The sequence below is a fragment of the Heloderma suspectum genome, chromosome 6 (assembly GCF_057233095.1).
Source record: "Heloderma suspectum isolate Gila_16-S chromosome 6, 16-S_ref, whole genome shotgun sequence".
In the NCBI taxonomy this organism is placed as follows: Eukaryota; Metazoa; Chordata; class Lepidosauria; order Squamata; family Helodermatidae; genus Heloderma; species Heloderma suspectum.
Window position 1 is genome coordinate 54,064,614 of NC_139463.1, and position 20,409 is coordinate 54,085,022.

General features: G+C 50.0%; 1 protein-coding gene across 1 annotated transcript; it reads left to right on the forward strand.

Annotated features, from left to right (window-relative positions):
- The first annotated feature begins 4,878 nt into the window (after positions 1-4,878).
- LOC146340880 (la-related protein 6-like) lies at positions 4,879-19,081 on the forward strand. The gene is made up of 3 exons (XM_084808223.1): positions 4,879-5,049; positions 7,356-7,566; positions 17,624-19,081. The coding sequence occupies exons 1-3, from the start codon at positions 4,883-4,885 to the stop codon at positions 18,704-18,706; spliced, it is 1,461 nt and encodes a 486-aa protein (XP_084664349.1). The 5' UTR covers positions 4,879-4,882; the 3' UTR covers positions 18,707-19,081.
- Positions 19,082-20,409: the final 1,328 nt, after the last annotated feature.

The window sequence follows — 20,409 nt, forward strand, 5'->3', positions numbered from 1 at the left end:
AGTTGGGAGTGAGCTGTGCAGGGGTTGTTGTTGTTCAGTCATTCAGTCGTGTCCGACTCTTCGTGACCCCGTGGACCAGAGCACGCCAGGCTTTCCTGTCCTCCACTCTCTCCCTGAGTGTATGTTGGGGTACCAGCTGATATTGATTTTATAGCTTTGGAATCAGCGAACTAGATCTGGAGAAACCCGGTGTGTGCTCTGTTATTTACAACTGAGCTCCTTGAAGGAAAGGCAGACTATAAATCTAATCAATGACTATATATAAACAAATAAAACATGGGTGCAGCCATCACAGGACCTACAGCACCCTGCGTGTAGGAGAAGAATGTGGACTGCTGAAATGCATGCTATTATTCAGGATGTAGGATATGTTAAAATGTAAATTACCAATCAAAATGGAACAAAGATATATAAACTGATACTCCTGAAGATGCATGGGCTTCTTTGTTTTATTATGGCTCTTTATTTTCTATGGTTAGATCCTAAGATAAGGTAACCTAAGGAAGATCACAGAAGGAATAAGTGGGTATATTTATGCTGAATACCTTGATGAAAATGTCAACACCTTGTGCAGTGACTGTGAAAAAAATGTGAAATTCCATGTGAGGGATAATTTGAAGAGGGATTGAAAATAAACCTGTGGATGGCCAGTGTGGTGTAGAGCAGGGGACCCAAACTTCCTCGACCTGCGGGCACATTTGGGAATTTGAGAAACTGCTGTGGCATCTCCACAAAATGGGTCCCATGGAAGGTGTGGCTAGTTGCATAATGGCCGCCATGGGGGCCTGGCTAGTCACATAATGGCTGCCATGGAGGCCTGGCTAGTCAGAAGAGGTGGTGGTGGGATAAATAGCAAGGCTCTATAGAGGCTGGGAGTGGGGAGGGAGTGTGAAGATCTATGTAGAAAAGATCTATGTAGACAGAAGAAGACTGGTTGGGGCCAGAAGCCACTCTTTCCTTATCCCTACCTGCAAAATAGCTGATCAGCGGCCCATTCAGAACTAAGCAGGAGAACCTGGTGCCCTGATGTTTCTCAATTTTTTAATTAAAAAAAAACATTGTTGAAGGGGGCGGGGAGTGGAGAGCTTCATGGCCACTACTGGAGGTCCCCGCAGGCACCATGGCACCACAGACCCTGTGTTGGGGCTCCTGGGTTAGAGTGTTGGACTGGGACTGAGGAGACCTGGGTTCTATTCCCCACTTGGCCATGATGCTCACTAGGGGCTTCTCCACAAGGAGCTTTTATCCTGCTATTGAGATTGGTTACACACAGAAGTTTGCCGGTCCTTTAGATGACACCATCAGCTTCCAGGGCATCTCCAGCACACTAAATGACCTTTATCCCATTGTTAACAAGATTGGAGATAATGAGCTATCATATTACTGCGCTTGAGTTCCCTCCATGAGAAGAGGAAAACCGGCAATAAGAGGAGCAGACCACAGCGCCATCTAGTGGCTGTATAATGAAACATATCGAAGACTCAGATAAGGGGGAAAGCGGGGGGAGGAAGCATACGCAAAAGGAGTCCATCGTGATCCTGCATTTAAAACAGAAGCAGAAAACCTCATTTTAAATGCAAGATTTTAGGGGGCTGTAGAGATGCTCTAGGTGACTTTGGGCCAGTCGCTACCTCCCATCCTAACCTACCTCACAGGATTGTTGTGAGGATAAAATGGAGGGCGGGGAGAACCATGTACACTGGCCCAAGGTCGCCCAGTGAGCTTCAAGATCGAGCGGAGGTATGGAGCTCAGTCTCCCTGTTCCTGGTCTGACACTCTAACCCTTTCACCACACTAGCTGTTGATTCCACAGAGGGTAGCCCTGACCAATGGCTACTGGCCCTGACTGCACTACCCACGCTCCTGGTTCTGAGGGGGCAGCTTCTGAGCACTGGCTGCTAGTACGTCTGCTCCTCTGCCACTGTGTTCAGCACGATGTCACATTGGGAGCCTCTGGGGGTCCAGAAGGCTCCTCAGGCGACTTAGGGCCCTAATCATGCCGGGTTCTGAATCCCAGGGGGACTTGCACGAGGACGGAAGTGCCCCTTCCCTGTTTCAGGGGTGGGTGGGTTTCCCAGCTTCTCGTCTGCAGAGCCCAGGACGGCTGATGTGGCCCACCTCCCTCCATTTATCCTCACAGCAACACTGAAGTACGTTAGGCTGAGTCAGGGACCGGCCCCTAGTCACCCAGGGAGCGTCATGGACAAATTTGGGTCTCCCAAGTCCCAGCCCAGCACTCCAGCCACGGCCCCACATAACACCAAGTTATGAAGAACGTGGCAATGGCAGGCATGAGAGGAGCGTCACGACTTTGGTGGTAAACACAGAGCCCCTTTTGCCACAGTTAATAGGTCAGTAGGGCTGAGCTAACCCTGAACTAACCAGGTGATTCTGAGCTTGGGAGAAGATCAGTCATACTCACTTCAAAATTTGAAGTATCCATGTAAGTTCCACCTTAGCCCACAGTTTACTTGGATTAGGTTTTACTTTATCTGAGCAGAGAAGTATTTGTGGATATTTATTGATTTAAAATATTTATTGGCCACCTTTCAGGGCAGAAGCCCTCCCAAGGCATCTCACAGCCATATTGCATCAAGGTAAAAGCAGAAAACAGGAGAACTGTCATTGCCCATATTCTTACTTGCCCAGCACTTTCCTATGGGAATGCCTTATTTTTTGCCTGTGTTTTAGAGTTGAAAGACAGAGGGGCTCTTTCTCACCACCCTCGCACTTCTGATTGTTAAGCCACTTACTTGTCTCTGTGGCTAGATGTTCGGTTGCCCTGAGAGAAGGCAACAGAGAGATTTTAGGTTTGGGTTCAGTTCTAGTTCCCCAGGAAAAAGATCTCTCTGAGCAAGGCTTTGGTTCAATGCCTTGCTTTGGGAGACAGACAATAATCTTAAGACAGCTGAAAGAGGTTTCAGAGAGGTATACACATATGTCCCACAAATTTGCTGAGAATCTCTTCCTTGCTGCTGTGAAACTCAAACCAACATTCTGGAGGACTAGGTCATGTTCTTCTAGGATTTGTTGAGGCTGGAGACTCACTATAAGCGTGTTGAAAGTGGTTTGAGAAAGTGTTCACACACGTGTCAAGCTTATTTGCCCCCACTGTTGCTTCTGCTCAGTTTTTGAAAGCTCACCAAAACAGTTTGCAAAGATGGGATGGCTGAGACTTCTTTCCAGTCATCTTCCACTCTCCGTAGAGCTGCCTCCAGCATTGCTTGACCGTAAGCACATTGAACTCACTTCTGAGCAAACCTGTAAAGGTATTGGGCTGGATCCAGACTTAAGTCACATTTTGAGTAGACCCACTGGAATCCATGGGGCTTATGCTAGTTATGACTAACATAAGTCCCATGGATTTCAGTGGGCCTACTCTAAGTATGACTAAATCTGGACCCAATTCATAGTTCAATTCTGTTGACGCCTCCTCCTGCCCAGTGCTCCCTAATGCACTTCTTAACTCTTTCCCTAATGATAATGGATGTCACCTGCAGCCCTCTGTTTACCCGTATCCCCTCCTCCCTTTTTCTCTCTTGCCACTTTAATTTTCAAACAGCACCAGCTGCTGTTTCTCTCCTGGAGTATCTTTTGCTCTTAAGAGCCTGTTTCCTGGTACTTTGGAGTCTTTTCTTCCCCACTTCCTTCCTTCCTTTCTTCTCCTTCTCTTTCTCCTTGCTTTCAAATTGACTTTGGTTTGGATGGTAGAAGAAGTTAAAAAAAGAGAATCTGCAAAAGTGAATAACTGGTGGGAATTCCTACAAGCCCAGGTAAGGTGGTGGGGCCTGTTTAGAATGATTAGAGCATCAAAGGTAGATGTAGGATGTGGGGGGTAGTGTTGAAAAATATATTTAGGGTGTTCTGTCAGCGTCAAGAGTTTGTTCCCTGAGAACTTTGCTCTGGGATGTGCATTTATCTTTTCATTATGTAATTTTAAAAAAACCTTCTGTCTTCCCCTCCCTTATCTGCAGCGTCTGCACAGGGGAGGGAGAGGAGCCAAGGAGAGGAGCCGTAGCTCAGTGGTGGAGCCCCTGCTCTGCGTGCAGGAGGTCCCAGGTTCGATCCCCAGCAGCATCTCCAGGCAGGGCTGGAAAAACTCCTGCCTGAAACCTTGGAGAACTTCCACCCATCAGGGTCAACAATTCTGGCCTAGGTGGACCCGTGGTTTGTTTCAGTAGAAGGCAGTTTCCTGTCCCTATGTTTCTAGAGGCTTCAAGAGCTAGTTCTTGTGCTCCTACTTTTATTAGTTGGGATGGGGAGGCAAGCAGAGGTGTGAAGTAGTAACATGGGAGACTCTAGGTATGTGCAAAGTGCCTTTCCTTTACCAGCAACTAACAACCAGTCCCCACGTATTTGGGAGTGAGAGACAGGGGTCCAAGTTCCAAGCAGACCTCAGCGCCTTAGTTTTGGAAACTAAGCACAAATGTAAAGGGGGTAAAAACAGAGGGGCTTGTGAATACTAAAAAAAGAAGATAAAAGAGGGGCTTGAAGAGGTGCACCAGTGGAGCCTTGATCATCGCCTATGAACTTGAAACTGGATGACTTCTAAGGCTTGTCTAGGCTACAAGGGTGAACTGGGTTAAGCATCAAATCGTCATACCTCCTCTCCCTAACACAGGCAACCGTAGTGTTGTGAGGACGCTGAGAATAGCTGCTTGGTATTGTTAGAACAGTTCTTTGATTGGGAGCTGTGACGGCTGAATTGGCTTGAAACTAGCTTAATTCTTGGTCTCCACCTGGCCCTTACAGGAGCCATTTGATCTCAAGGCTGCTTCTCCAGAAACTCTTCAACCTTCTGGGCATGTGCTTCGGGAAGTCGGCTTCTTGTGCCATGTGGCGGAGACATTTGTCTCTTGTTCTTCTCCACAGATGAAGCACCATGGCCTTATGCAATCCTGAAGTGGCGTTGCAGTTGGATTCCCAGATGAAGTGCAGCATTCCGGTTCCAGTCCAGGGGGGGCCGTTCTCTGCACTCCATTTCTTTCCTCGCCCCAGCAGGCCTTTCTCTTTATTGAGCCAAGAGGAGCTGATGGAATCCCTGGATGGGTGAGCAGCATCTCTTCATCTTACCTGGGGCGCACTCTTCTCTGTGTTGTGTGAAAATGCCAGCCATGCATCTGTGGTCCTCTTCCTTCAGAGGGAGAGGGAGCTTCTGGGGTTATCCCAGAGGTGAAAAGATCTTATGCAAACCCATTACCCTTTTTTCATGATGCATTTCCTCTTTTTCTGTGGTGTGTAAGTAGTCATCCTATCAGACATGCACTTCAAACTGAAAAAACAGATGCCTTATTTCAAGGGTTGCAAGGATAAGCCATGGCTCAAACTGACATCTTATTACAGATGCTCAAAAGTTTGATAGATCTAAAAGTCATGATCGTTCTGATTTATACGGGCTCGAATTCCTCTTGGGGCAGGCCATGGACGACGACATTTGAGTATCTTGCCTTGAACCATTGCCAGATCCTCCTCTTCTGGGCCTTCTTAATAGCAGAGGGAGGCTTACTTGAAAGGCGTTATTCCATCCTTTCATGCTGGAGTCATCGAGGTGCTGGTTTGTAAACACGAATGAGCCATTATTTGGTGAACTGCCTGTTTTAAGAGGTGAGCCCAGAAGGTCTCAGCATGTATAGACCATGTAAGTGAACTGCAAGAAGCAAGTTAACTTTTGCAGCAGACCTATGAAAGGTAGGGCCTGCATAATCCCCTTGGTCACCAGGACATCGTTGGCCCTCGAATTTGGGGCCTAGATGGACAGTGATGCAGTGGTAAATTTTGAAGTGCAAGAGCTCATCCTGTGTATGTAAGCATGAACCCCCCCTCGACCCCCAAATGCAGCAGTACACGGCCTAATAGCAAACTAATTCAGATCAGCATCCCCCCCCCCCGCCCCCCGGAAGCAACCCAATGTTGAGTTTCTGTGGGTGCTTCCAGGCCAGGCTTTCACGACGCCAGCACGCTCCTCGCCCACAGAATTTCACAGGAGGTCCAGGTGACATAGTCTTTCATTCGTAGCCCTCGCGTGTTTTCCCACTGCTCCCTCTGTCTTTTCTCTTACCAGGAAAAAAAAACTGGCTAAGGGAAAAGGTGGAATAGCAGCACGATGCCTTTTGAGCTCAGAGCCCCCCATCTAGAAGCCCCCAATTTGGGAGGGGAAACAAGCCAGGGCTGGGGTGGAGTGTGGGAGTGGAAGGACAGACTGGAGTATCCTGGACATGAGCCGGAACCCAGTGCAGGAGCACCGCCCACTCACCTTGCCCAATGGCTCGGGAAAGAGCAGCTGCTCCTCCCTTCCATTGTTTTGGCCAAGAAGTGCGAAGGCTGGTGAGTGCCGCAGACGTTAATTATTTTTAAGAATACTTGACGGGGGGGGGGGGCACAGCATATTCTGTCCTCCCATTGCAAAAGCTATTCACAACCATCACAATACTGCATGTGGTCACTTACGTTGCATCCAGTGTACACGGGGAAGACCGGGGCTGAGTTGATCCCATTGTCTTGCTACCACTGAGTACACATAGTGGCTGGATCCAGATTTAGGCATGCACACCTGGGCTAGAGGAAGCAAGCTTCCTTAGCCCCTTCTCCCCATGGCAGCTGCTCCGATCCCCCCAGGGGCCCCTGCTGAACAGGGTAGGCTGTGGTGCTGGGGGGGGAAGATCCCCCCAATAGAAGATCCCTCTGGGGAAATCCCCCTTTTGAGGGATCCCCCTTTTCCCATGCACCACAGCCTACCCTATTCAGTAGGGTTCCCTGACCCTCTCCTTAACATTGGGGGGGGCACTGAAGGAGCTGCTGTGGGAGGAGGGGGTGGGGAAGTCTGCTGCCATCAGCCCAGCTGCACATGCCTGGATCTGGAGCCGGTCTGCTATGTGGGAACTTGCAAGGAAGGGGGGTAAGTTACTCCCATACTCCCCCCCCCATTAACAAAATGCTGCTGGTGGTGGTGGTGGTAGACACAAGCTGGTGGCACAGAAGGCTGCCCTGGAGCCGGGTCTCTCTGTCACCCCACCCCACCCCACCCCTTCAGCCATGGGAGATGCCTCCGCCCACTCCGCCACCACTGCCTCAAAGCCTCCATTGTGGGGGATGGGGGTCAATGCCCAGCCCGAACTGCTGGCTGTCTGCTGGGAGGCTGGCAGTGGCTGAGCTCAGCCAACCTCCACCCTTGGCCTGGGCGCAGGAGGGATCCCACGCCGCCGGAGGCAAGCGAGCAAGCAGCGGGCAGCACGACCCTCTGCCCACCCACCGAGGGCCAGCATGGAGCTCCAGGATGCGCAGTTCCGGCATGCTCATGCTCCCACCTGCTGGCTGCATGGGTGTGTGTGAATGGCCCTCTGCTGTCCTCCCGACAGGAGCCCCTACGACTCGAGTGACCTCAGCCCAGGCCTGTTCGAGGGCAGTGACTGTGCCATGCCTGATTCGCAGCTTGTCGGAAGGATTGTCTCGCAGGTGGAGTTCTACCTCTCTGATGAGAACTTGTCCAAGGATGCCTTCCTCTTGAAGCATGTCCAGAAGAACAAGATGGGCTTTGTCAGCATCAAACTCCTGACATCTTTCAAAAAGGTGGTCAATCTTGGTGATGGTGGTGGTGATGGTGGTGGTATCGTATTCTCCTCTGAAGAAAGCAGAGTGGCATATGTCATGTATGGATTCCAGGATCTGAACTGCCACTTCTGCTCGCAGACCATGGTCTGGGCCACATGTAATTTGTGTGTGTTATAGGCCAGTGCTGCACCAGGAACCCAGAGCTGCCCTTTGCAAATATGAGTAACAGTTTTTTCCATTTCTGCTGTATTCCATACCCTTAACACCTCTTTCTGACATACATTATTGCACTTCCACTGTTGAGCTAATACAGTTTTGACTGTTACAGATAAATGCAAAAGGAAATCCTGGTCTGGTGTCCTCATACCTCTAGAGGCCCATCCAGCCATTGCGATGGCCTCCCTGCCTGCCTTCCCAGATCTTAATCTGAGCCAGTGCTTAGTCCCATGTAACAGAACTGATAGTTCCCGTGGGTGTCCGCAAACCGCCCTTTCCTCCTCACCAGGTACACAACCTGTCTTCATACCTAACACAAGGCAAGCCAAAGTTTGTCCTCCAATGTATGCACAAAGGAAGCTGCAGCTGATTGCCTCTCCCTGATGGGTGTGTGCAGAATCTCTGTGTGCTTTCACATAGCCACCCACTGATTCTGGATGTAGCCTCTGAGTGCGATCCCTGTATCCAAGGTGCGGGGAGTGGTCCTGGGTCGGAGAGCATGGCTTTGGGGGGGCTTGAGGGTGGCATTCTCTCTCGGGCAGTAGTGCAGTGGCCAGTCCAGAAGTGCAGGGTCCCTGCGCCACAGCCACGCCCCGTCTAAGATTGTACAAGCTCGTAAGATATACAGCCCTCAATGGGGATCCAAAAACAGTGCAGCTGACAGTCAGGAAGGGGTAGTTCACTTGGACGTCTGAGAAAAAATGCAGGGGTGTTAAGATCTTTTTCACTCCCTCCCTCAAACACAAACATTTTAGGTTTTCACAATAGGATACTCTATGGAAGCGTCACCCTCTCAATTCAGCCCTCAGGGACAGATCCCTTTTCATTTAAGCAGCCCCCGGCACACTCCCTTGGCACCCCAACATTGCCCATCGGCTTTCCCTAAGCTCCTTCGTTATATCTCTGCCCTCCCCCTCCAACAGAAATATCCACACACCCAGCTGGATTGAACTATGCGCACGCACCCCCCCACACCTTTCTCCCCTCCCCCAACTGATTTTTGCCTGTTTCCCTCCCCTCCACCGGGGTTTGTTTGCCCAGGCATGTGCCAACTCTGTGCCAAAAAGTGTAGCTGACAGAGCAGGTTGCATTTGGCGATTCCGCTTACTGTAGAAATGAATGTTCAAGAATTAACCGTGCAATCCAATGGGTGTTTATGTCGAATTAAATTTACAGAGATCTTGGGAAGGCAGCTAAGGCTGCAGCCCTAGGCACACTTACCTGGAAGAAAGCCCAATTGGCCGTTGAACGTAGTGGGGCTGACTTCTGAGTAAACATGCATAGGATTGTGTGATAAATCCTAAAAACTGGCACAAACGAACTCTTACAATGAATATTAATAATTCAGTAGCTGAATAAGCTGCAGCAAAGGAGATCATTACCTTGTCATGGTGCTGGAGCTTGAGCACCTCAATGACGTCATGAGCTAAACCGTGAAGGGACACCCAAGACGGGAAGGTCATGGCAGAGAGGTCAGACTAAATACGATCCCTGCTGGGGAAAGAAACAGTAACCCACCCCAGTATTCTTTCCATGAAAACTAAATGGATCAGTACAACCAGAGATATGTTGGTATACCATCGGAGGATGGGACTCCCAGGTCGGAAGATGGTCAAAATGCTACTGGGGAGGAACAGAGGATAAGTTCAACTAGCCCCAGATGTGATGACGCAGCTAGCACAAAGCCGAAAGGACGGCTAGCAGCTGATGGTCCGATGTTCTAAAGATCAACACACCATAGGAACCTGGAATGTAAGATCTATGAGCCAGGGCAAATTGGATGTGGTTATTGGGGAGATGTCAAGATTAAATCTAGACATTTTGGGTGTCAGTGAACTGAAATGGACTGGAATGGGCCACTTCACATCAAATGACCACCAGATCTACTACTGTGGACAAGAGGACCACAGAAGAAATGGAGTAGCCTTCATAATTAATAATAAAGTGGCTAAAGCAGTGCTTGGATACAATCCAAAAAATGACAGAATGATCCCAATTCGAATTCAGGGTAAGCCATTTAACATCACAGTGATCCAAATATACGCCTCAACCACAGATGCTGAAGAAGCAGAAGTAGATCAGTTCTATGAGGATCTGCAGCACCTACTAGATAGTACGCCAAACAAAGATGTTATTTTCATTACAGGAGACTGGAATGCTAAGGTGGGTAGTCAAACAACACCTGGAATTACAGGCAAGCATGGTCTGGGAGAACAAAATGAAGCCGGACATAGGCTGATAGAATTTTGCCAAGACAACTCACTGTGTATAACAAACACTCTCTTCCAACAACCTAAGAGCTGACTTTATACATGGACTTCATCAGACGGTTGACACCGAAATCAGATTGACTACATCCTTTGTAGCCAAAGGTGGTGGACATCTACGCAGTTGGTAAAAACAAGACCTGGAGCTGATGGTAGTTCAGATCACAAACTTCTTATTGCACAATTGAGAATCAGACTAAAGAGAATAGGGAAGACCCACAGATCAGTTAGATATGAGCTCACGAATATTCCTCATGAATATGCAGTGGAGGTGAAGAATAGATTTAAGGGCCTAGATTTAGTAGATAGGGTCCCAGAAGAACTATGGACAGAAGTTTGCAACATTGTTCAGGAGGCAGCAACAAAAAACGTCCCAAAGAGAAAAAAAACCAAGAAGGCAAGATGGCTGTCTGCTGAGACACTGGAAGCAGCCCAAGAAAGAAGGAAAGCAAAAGGCAACAGTGATAGGGGGTGATATGCCCAATTAAATGCAGAATTCCAGAGGCTAGCCAGAAGAGAGAAGGAATTATTGTTAAACAAGCAATGCGTGGAAGCGGAAGAAGATAATAGAATAGGAAGGACAAGAGACCTCTTCTAGAAAATTAGGAACATCGGAGGTAAATTCCAGGCAAAAATGGGTATGGTGAAAAACAACGATGGCAAGGACCTAAGAGAAGCAGAAGAGATCAAGAAAAGGTGGCAAGAATATACGGAAGATCTGTATAGGAAGGATAATAATATCGGGGATAGATTTGACAGTGTGGTCAGTGAGCTAGAGCCAGACATCCTGAAGAGTGAGGTTGAATGGGCCTTAAGAAGCATTGCTAATAACAAGGCAGCAGGAGATGATGGTATCCCAGCTGAACTGTTTAAAATCTTGCAAGATGATGCTGTCAAGGTGATGCATGCCATATGCCAACAAATTTGGAAAACACAAGAATGGCCAACAGATTGGAAAAAATCAACCTATATCCCCATACCAAAAAAGGGAAGCACCAAAGAATGTTCAAACATTCCACGGATCAACGGACAGACCACATATCAACCGACTGGTTTAAGATTGGGAAAGGAGTACAGCAGGGTTGTATACTCTCACCCTACCTATTCAACCTGTACGCAGAACACATCCTGCAACGTGCTGGGCTTGATGAAGCCAAGGCTGGAGTTAAAATCGCTGGAAGAAACATTAACAATCTCCGATATGCAGATGATACCACTTTGATGGCTGAAAGCGAGGAGGAGCTGAGGAACCTCATGACGAAGGTGAAAGAAGAAAGTGCAAAAGCTGGGTTGCAGTTAAACCTCAAAAAAACCAAGATTATGGCAACCAGCTTGATTGATAACTGGCAAATAGAGGGAGAAAATGTGGAGGCAGTGACAGACTTTGTCTTCCTAGGCGCAAAGATTACTGCAGACGCTGACTGCAGCCAGGAAATCAGAAGACGTTTACTTCTTGGGAGGAGAGCAATGACAAATCTTGATAAAATAGTGAAGAGCAGAGACATCACACTGCCAACAAAGGTCCGCATAGTTAAAGCAATGGTATTCCCTGTAGTAACCTATGGCTGCGAGAGCTGGACCATAAGGAAGGCTGAGCGAAGGGTGCTGGAGGAAAATTCTGAGAGTGCCTTGGACTGCAAGAAGATCAAACCAGTCCATGCTCCAGGAAATAAAGCCAGACTGCTCACATGAGGGAAGGATATTAAAGGCAAAACTGAAGTACTTTGGCCACATCATGAGAAGACAGGACACCCTGGAGAAGATGCTGATGCTAGGGAAAGTAGAAGGCAAAAGGAAGAGGGGCCAACCAAGGTCGAGGTGGATGGATGATATTCTGGAGGTGACGGACTCAACCTTGGGGGAGCTGGGGGTGGCGACGGCCTACAGGAAGCTCTGGCGTGGGCTGGTCCATGAAGTCACGAAGAGTCAGAAACGACTGACCGAATAAACAACAAGCTGAACAAGACATCCTCTTGCTTCTCATTTGCACCACCCATCTGCCTCCATCTTTTTCATGTTCATCAAGATGTGAAACTTTTCCATAACATTTCTCCAGCCCCCCTGCCCGCACTGTAAAGCACAAAAAGGCACCAATCCTAAACACACTTATGGAGGGAGCTGGTGTGTTGCTGTGACCCTGTTCTCCTTTCCTGCCCTGGGATTGTGGGAGTGGGATAGAATGGTACTCTAGCTGCTGGTACTGGGGTATGGTTTGGAGAACTGCCAAGAACAAGTTTAAGCATCAGAAGTTTTAAGGGTGATGCAGTAATGACCTTCCCACCACCATAAACAAACCTCAGTTAAGGGTATGTAAATCAGCTTTATGTGAGTTCTTAAATAAAAGGTACAGAACAATGGGGCATATTTTCAAGAGGAGGACAAGGGTCTAGGCCATTCACATCTCCACACCCTTACTTCCTAAAGGCACATTATATCTAAATGGTGTGAGGAAAAAGGAGAACATAATAATAATAACTTGTATAATCAAAAATTAAGTTTCAAACAGCTATGTAAATTTAGATTACAAATTAAATTTCAATTTCAATTGTGAGCTTCTAGGGGCAGAGACCTGACTCTTTTGCTTATGATTCTCTGTAAAGTACCACATATATTGTAAAAACCAAAGTCTGTGCATCTTCTGGAAGCAGCTGAAGACATGTTTTATTCAAACTATCTTTTGGTGACCAGCAACAGGGAAAGATAAAGTAGATTGGTTAGCATTTTGTTACCAGCTCTGAGTGTTTGGGATGAAGTAGACTATGTTGTTGTTCAGTCATGTCCGACTCTTCGTGACCCCATGGACCACAGCACGCCAGGCCTTCCTGTCCTGCGCTCTCTCCCGGAGCGTGCGCAAGTTCATATTCATTGCATCGGTGATGCTATCTAGCCATCTCATCCTCTGCCATCCCCTTCTCCTTTTGCCTTCAGTCTTTCCCAGCATCAGGGTCTTTTCCAGGGAGTTTTCTCTTCGCGTTAGGTGGCCAAAATATTTGAGCTTCAGCTTCAGTATCTGTCCTTCCAATGAGCAGTCAGGGTTGCTTCCAATCAATTAAGGGTGCAATCCTATGCATGTTTAGACAGAAAAAAAGTCCTGCAACTCCCAGCATTCCCCAGCCAGCTAAGCTGCCTGGGGAATGTTGGGCATCGTAGGACTTTTTCTGTCTAAACTTGCATAGGATTGTGCCCTAATAAAGAATACATCAGATATGGACAACAATGATGTATTTTTTTCTACCTCAGATGAAATAGTAACCCTATCATATGGATAGAATGAAGCCTCATGGCCATGGACCTTACTCTCAAGTATGGGGGCTTACTCTCAAGTAAATGCAAAGCAAATACATGGAGGAAATGTGTGTGTGGAGAGGGAGAACAAGAGAAAGCTGCTTTACCTTTTTTTTTTTTTAAGACTGTCAGGGTTGCTGGTAATGTGCACTTTAGGCCCTCACCCTCTGCAGGAACAGCCAAGAAGAAACACAGCAAGCTGCAGCCTTCCCCAACTTGGCACCCTCCAGATTTGCTGGACGACAACACCTGTCAGCTCCAGGCAGCATATTGGCTATGCTGGCTGGGAGGGGAGATGATAGGATTTGCAGTCCAACACGTCTGGAAGGCACAAGGTTGGGAAAGGCTGGGTGAGACACACAATGGAGAAGTTCTGCGGCCTCTGCCCAGAGCTGTGCAGGCCGTGTGGAGGTAGGCGAGGCGGCCAATATCCACATACATGTCTTCTCGGAAGTAAGCATATAGATTTCAATGGGGTTTATTCCCAGGTATTTATTTTAATTTGATTTTTTAAATTTCATTTATTTTTTACTCATATGGACTTCCTCTTTCTTCTCTCTGCCCTCCCCATGCCCCGGCCCCACACCCTGCTGCCTTCTTTGGCTGCTGCCACCACCACTGAACAGATTGACTGAGCTGTAGGGATGTCAGAGAATTCTGTGATGGATCTCAGTGAGGTCAAATGCAAGTGCATTCGGCCCCCCAAAATCCATCGCGGAATGGCCTGCTGCCCCCCGCGGATCCCCCCCGGGACGAGACTTACCTGGGGCGGATGTTCCGGATGGCAGCGGCTCCAGTGGCAGCTGCGGCGGCTGGTCCTCCGACCGGCTGCCACCGCCGCCTTTTGCAGTCTGTGTCTTCCCTTCCCCCCATAGATGTGATAGGCTAAGTAAAGACTTGCGTAGCGTATCACGTCTGGGTTTTTTTAAAAAAACACACGTGTACACAAATGGCGGCGGCTACAGCCGCCGCCATTTGCGTTCCTTATTTTTCGCCGTCTTAGTCTATGTCAATATTTATGTAGACTAAGACGAAGAAAAGGAAGGGGAACGCAAATAGCGCCCACTACACTATTTGCGTTCCCCTTTCTTTTCTTCGTCTTAGTCTACGTAAATATTGACATAGACTAAGACGGCAAAAAATAAGGAACGCAAATGGCAGCGGCCATAGCCGCTGCCATTTGCGTACGCGTTTTGTTTTTTACCCAGAGCCCTCTGCAGCTGGAAATCCGGCTGCGGACGGCCCTGGCCTGGGCCTGGCTGGCTGCTCCGCAGAGCTGCTGCGGAGCACAGCCGGCCATCGAGGATTCCGGGGGGACAGACGGAACGCCTCCCCTCCCATGAACAGAATCCGCGAAAAAGTAAGTCACTTTCGTACATCTCTACTGAGCTGACCTATCCGAGTCTGATGTTGGCCAGTGTGTTCTTTGGCGCGGGGCTGCTGGGTTGTTGTGGCTCTACAACTGGCCGGGCTTGCTGGGGGCACGGGGTGGACGATCAGGATCAGGGCCTCCAGCAAGCAACGCAGCCTGGCCCACGTGTTCCCGTCCTTCCCCCAAACCGGATGGTGACGGCGCAGTCTCGGGCGCAGCGGAAGAGAAGGCGGGCTGCAAGAGAGGGTAAATTAACCCTTTGCGGGACAAGGCTGCTCCCTGGAGGGGGGGATTGGCCGCTCTTCCTGCCCCATGCCTGGCACTTGGGGAGAGTAGCTGCTGGCCCTGCCCCACAAGTAAACAATAGCGGCAGTACCTCGACCAGCAGCAGCAGCCCTGGAAGGGGTGGGTGGGCGGGCTGGTGCTGCAGGAGATGAGGGCAGGACCGGGCACGCAGGCACAGAGCGGGGACCAGCAGAGAAGCAAAGAGCTGAGGAGGAGAATAGGGGGTGCCGAGAGGAGGCTGCAGAGCTCCCTCTCCCCCCCCCTCTGTCTGGCCGGCTCTGCGAGGGGGATGAGAGGCAGCTGCCCACCCCCCACCCCCTCCCCCTGCTCCCTCCCCCTCCCCTAGCAGCCGGCGACCCAGCTGGGGCCCGGCTTCAATAAAAGCGAAGGCCCGGCGTGCCAGCCACTGCTACGCCGCTGCTCTCGGGAACTAAATGGATCCTGTCCATGTTTTCCACAGCCAAGGGTGTACAGCACATGGCCCTCCAGAGGTTGTTGGACTGCAACACCCAGCATTCCTCGCCATTGGCTATGCTGGCTAGGGCTGATGGGAGTGGCAGTCCAACAACATTTGGAGGGCCGCACATTCCCTGCCGCTGCTTTAAGCAAACAATGCTGGTGCAAAGATTGCTCTCTAGATTGTACAGAACCCCAGGTTTCCTGCTGCACCACTTTCCAGCTCCTAGTCCTCGTCTTTAAATTTTTCAGTTTTTGGCCCAACTAACTCTTCTATTTCATTTCTCCTTGAACACTTCACTTCCTCTGTGGTTATCCCTGCTCCACCTCCCTCTAAGTCTCCACGTAAGTGTCTCCTGCTCCTCTGGGTGTGGGTTGCGGACTGGGTGGGGGGGTTCACAGGGGGCTGCTGGGCAGGTGCACTAGACGCAGTTTGACAGAGGACTGATGGTGCGGAGGCTTTGGTGTCCCTCACAGAAGGATATTGGAGGCCAGGAGAAGCAAACTTGCATTCATGACTGAATCAGGGTGGACCCTTTCTTAGGTCCTGCCTGTACTTCCACCATGGTTGTTATAAAGTTCCTCCTGGTGGTGCAATAGTCACAACTGTGGACTTAATCACTTCAGTAGGCTTGAAAAAATTGGGAGACAGACACACTTACTGGGAATAATTAGCACTGTGAGATGGAGGATAACAAGGTTCCAAAGTTAACTCGGAACTGGCCTTTAGACCAACTCTTTTGGCAGAGCTGGGCAGGCCTCAAGATGGTGGGATCGGCGTCTTTTCCACTAGGACCCCAAGATCCGCTGGCCAGAGCCAGGTTGCCCAGGAGGGACCGGGCAGGTGGGCTGGAGCTAGGCGCGAATGGCCGGCTCAGGGGAGTGGAGCCAGCGGTCTGTGGCAGCTTCCCCAGCCTGGGCTGCTCCAAATGGGTTAAACAACAGTCGCTATGTTTGCTGGGAATGATGGGAGTTGTAGTCCAACCCAACCCCTCTGGAGGGGGCCATGCGGGGAGCACTGATCTACTGTAGTTCATGAGCGGCAGCCCGGGAGGAGCGGCGCCCACCACCCGTCTCTGTGCCGCCCCCGGGCCGGTGCAGCTGAGCAGAGCCTCAAAGGCCGCGATGTCACGGCGGGGTGTGCGGTGGATCCTCCCAAATGCAGAACTGAAACAGGCAGATCCGGACAGATCTGAGAGATGTCCACACTGAAGCGGGGCTCCCAACAAAGCAGATCGAATCCGGATCCGAATGCCTTCAAAATGGACCCATTTCTCCCCAGCTCTCCATAGAAGGAAAGCACGGGGGAGGGGGGATATAATTTTCTGACCGGCAGCTGTAGCGTCTAATCACAGGGAATGGTTTTGCCTGGTGGCAACGGGCGAGGCGGATGTTGAAGTAATTGCAGGACTGATCCAGTGCTCAGTGGTCTTTCCTGTTTCTCTCCCAGAAGAAGCAACGTTAAGAGGGGGCTGGTGGAGCCTGTGTGACCTGGGAGGGAGTAGCAGTGAGCGCTTGCTTGGGAAACGCTGGATATTCGAGTTCTTCTGCCCTGCCACTGCGTGTTCCACATCCATCCTTCACCCCCGTCTGATTGCACTTCCTGTTACTTTGGTGCCATTTGAGCAGAATCTCAGAAAGTCTTAAACTGCTTTCCATTCATCAAAACCCCACAGCATCTGCACCTGTCTTTCTGAGATTTTGCAGGTTTCTTGCCTAGGGACAACTCTATGACAGAGGCTATTTTCATACAAATTGCCAAAAACTGTCACTCCCCACCCTAATTTGAATAGTCCCCTTCTGTGAAAAAGCACCACATCCATCCTTCTGAAATGTTGCAGGTTTTCTAACTGGGCCCCCCTCCATGCTGTCCATCATGACACTTGCACACTTGTGTCATAGGGCAGCTCAGCCACTCGAAACGTCCCAAGCAAACACTAAGTGGTTCAACGATCTCTAGAAATGTGGCAGAGAATGCTGGGATGGCACCTCTTGGATTGGGCCGTGCAGGTTGCCAGGAGGCTCAAAATGTCTGGTGGCCTCCCTATCAACAGAAAAAACTGTCTCAAGTAACCATGAAAAAACTGCAAGGTGTTCTCTTCACAGGGTGAGAACTCCACTCTTTAAAAAAATAAGCAAGTAAAACTTTCTCTCCCCCCCCCCTCTTTTTCTTTCTTTCTTTTTAAATAACCAGGTGAAATATTTAACACGAGATTGGCGGGTGACGCTCTATGCTCTGCAGTTCTCAGAGTTGCTGGAAGTAAATGAGGAAGGAACGAAGGTGAGGAGGAGGAACCCCATCCCAGGGTATCTGGTGAACATCCCTCCAAGTAAGATGCTCTTGGCCTGGAATGTCCTTCCGTATGAGCAAACCATCCCTGCCTCACTTCTGTTCCAGACTACCTTTCTTGACAAGATCACCAAGCTGTTTGGGCCATTTGGCGACATCACCTCCATACGCATCCTCCGACCTGGCAAGAAGCTCCCTTCGGATGTGAAGAAATATTCATCACGGTATCCCGAACTCTTGACCAAGTGTTGTGCTTTGGTAGAGTATGAGAGTCTGGAGAGTGCCCGGAAGGCTTTTGAGGAGCTTGGTCACAACCAGGTCTCATCCCCTGGGGAAGCCATCAAAGTCGTCAGCCTCTCTGGAAGGGGTTCCAAAAAGAAGAGTGCAGCCAGTCAGGAAGATGGTGAGGAGCCCAAGGAGATGGAGAAGACATCTAGGAAATGGACCAACATGCTGCCTGAAGGCCTCCAACATGCTCTCGAAGACTCCAGCTTCTACAGCTCCTCTACTGAGTCAGACAGTACTCCAGTTTCTACTCCCATCCTACCTCGGAATTTCCTCTCTGCTCCGGTCTGGCCAACCACCGGTTTCTGCAACTCTGCTGGCCAGGCCTTCAAACCAAATTTCTTCAGCATCCCATATGCAGGCCCTCTCCCACTGCACAAGTCACTGGCTTGGCCATTTTGCCCCTCGCCTCTCTCTGCACCCAAGCTGGGCAACAGCACTTCTGAATTACCAAAGTCATCTGACTTCTGCTGGGACAGTAGGGTAGGTGCTGGGAACTTGTGGATGCCAAAGCGGCGTGGACCAGCCTGCAGTCAACTCCTCCCACTGAAAGCAGAACCCTTGAGCTCGGTGGCTGTTTCCAAACGGATGTCTGAATCATTTGGTGTCCGGCCAGAAGTGATCCGCCTTCCTCAAGGGCCAGATGGCACCAGGGGCTTCTACAATACCATTGGGAGGGGAAAATTTGTCTTGCAACACTAAGCTTTGTATCCTTTTGCAGGGAGGCAACTGTATATACAGTAATGGGGTGCATGCACCATTCCTGCAATGGGTTCAAATCCACAGGATTCAGGAGTCTGACCTGGCAGAACTGTAGGGCTGTAGAGGATCTTACGGTGGAGAGCTGGCTGCTTTAGTGCTGCTGGCCTTTGTTGACCCCTCTTTTTCTTTTTGGAACTTGACCTTTTGCATTGATGATATATTACTATGAATATGAAACATGAATGATTAAATACAGAAAATTAAGGCAGAGTTATGCATAAGTTTAGATTTGGAATGCTTGACTTCTGTCGCTGCTAGAAATTGATGATGGGTCTGCTGTCTCAGAACAGTCAATAAAGAGCGTGGAGGCATTCCAGATGTGTGTGTGTCTGGCTTCTTTGCTTTCTCTGCTTTGCATTGCAGCGCAGCGGACACTGTGGACAGGCCAAGATCCAGCGGAGGAGCTGCATGTTCTGCCTCCCCACTCCAGGGCTGGATAACCTGTGACCCTTTAAATCAGCCCCAGCCAGCATGGCCAACTGTCAGGATGATGGGAGTTGCAGTCCAAGATCTGGAGAGTCACACCACCCCGCTCCTTGACCAGCAACAAAAGCACAGTGAAGTGAGCCAAGGTGGATGGCCTGACGCTTGTGCTCATTGGTCCTGCAGGCCCAGCTGCGTGGCCACAGCGGCGTGTGCCAGGTCGGCTCCACCCCCTCGGCGTGTGCCAGGTTGGCTCCACTCCCTCAGCGTGTGCCCTCCACCCCCTCGGCGCCATTCCAGCCTTTCTCTCCATTTCTAGCTTGCGCTATTTTAAAATAACTCTCCCTGTGACATGCAGAAAAGCCTGCAGGTGTCCACCTAATTACTTACTAAGGAGTGAACTTGCTCCCCCCTCCAAGGCGCTCGCTTGTTGCAGAAGAAAGTGACACTGTTGCCGTCGTCTTCCTCGGCAATCCTCTTGCTCAGGGGCCTGTGGCTAGATATTGTCACGCTCGCCCCCAAGCAGAGAGACGTTCCAGGGGCACAGTGTGTGCCCAAGTTTTGGCTTTTTCTTTGGAAGGAAATCACTGGTATTTTGTGATAGTTGGGTGCATTTACAAATGTACAAGTGGAGCATAGCTGAAGGCAAATTGCTGAAACGGTCCAGCAGGCAGCCAGATCCACTGCCCCACGTCAGACTCCAGAGAAAGCCAGCACTTGGGGCCTGAAGCTCCACCTTCCTTGGCTCTCCCTCCCAGAAGAGCACTCTGACTCCCCATCGACGGCGCCATCAGCGTTCCACTCGCACCTCACTTGCTCCTTCACTCAAGGTAGCGGGAAGGGTGAGTTGCCTTCTGCAACCATCCCCTAGCCTTTCCTGAGCCAGGACCGGTAATTTCCCAACAGCACGTGGCCGGGCAGCTTTGCCCTGGACTACGGCAGAACAGTCGCTGTCACTCTGGCCCCATCAACCCTCCTATCCAAATCCTTCTCTTCCTGCACAGGCACCTGGAGCTGGACTGGACACGAGGCGCCTGAACGCGTGCCTGCCGTCTAAAAATGTGGATTGCACTACCTGGGGGCAGGACTGAGATTTATTGGGACTGCAGTCAGCCAAGGGAAAACTTGACCATTTCCTTTTCTGCTGCAGTCCTAGGAAAAAGCCCTTGTCTGCTTCTGTGTTGCAGGTTGGGAGGGGCAGTGGTCTATGATATCCGGGC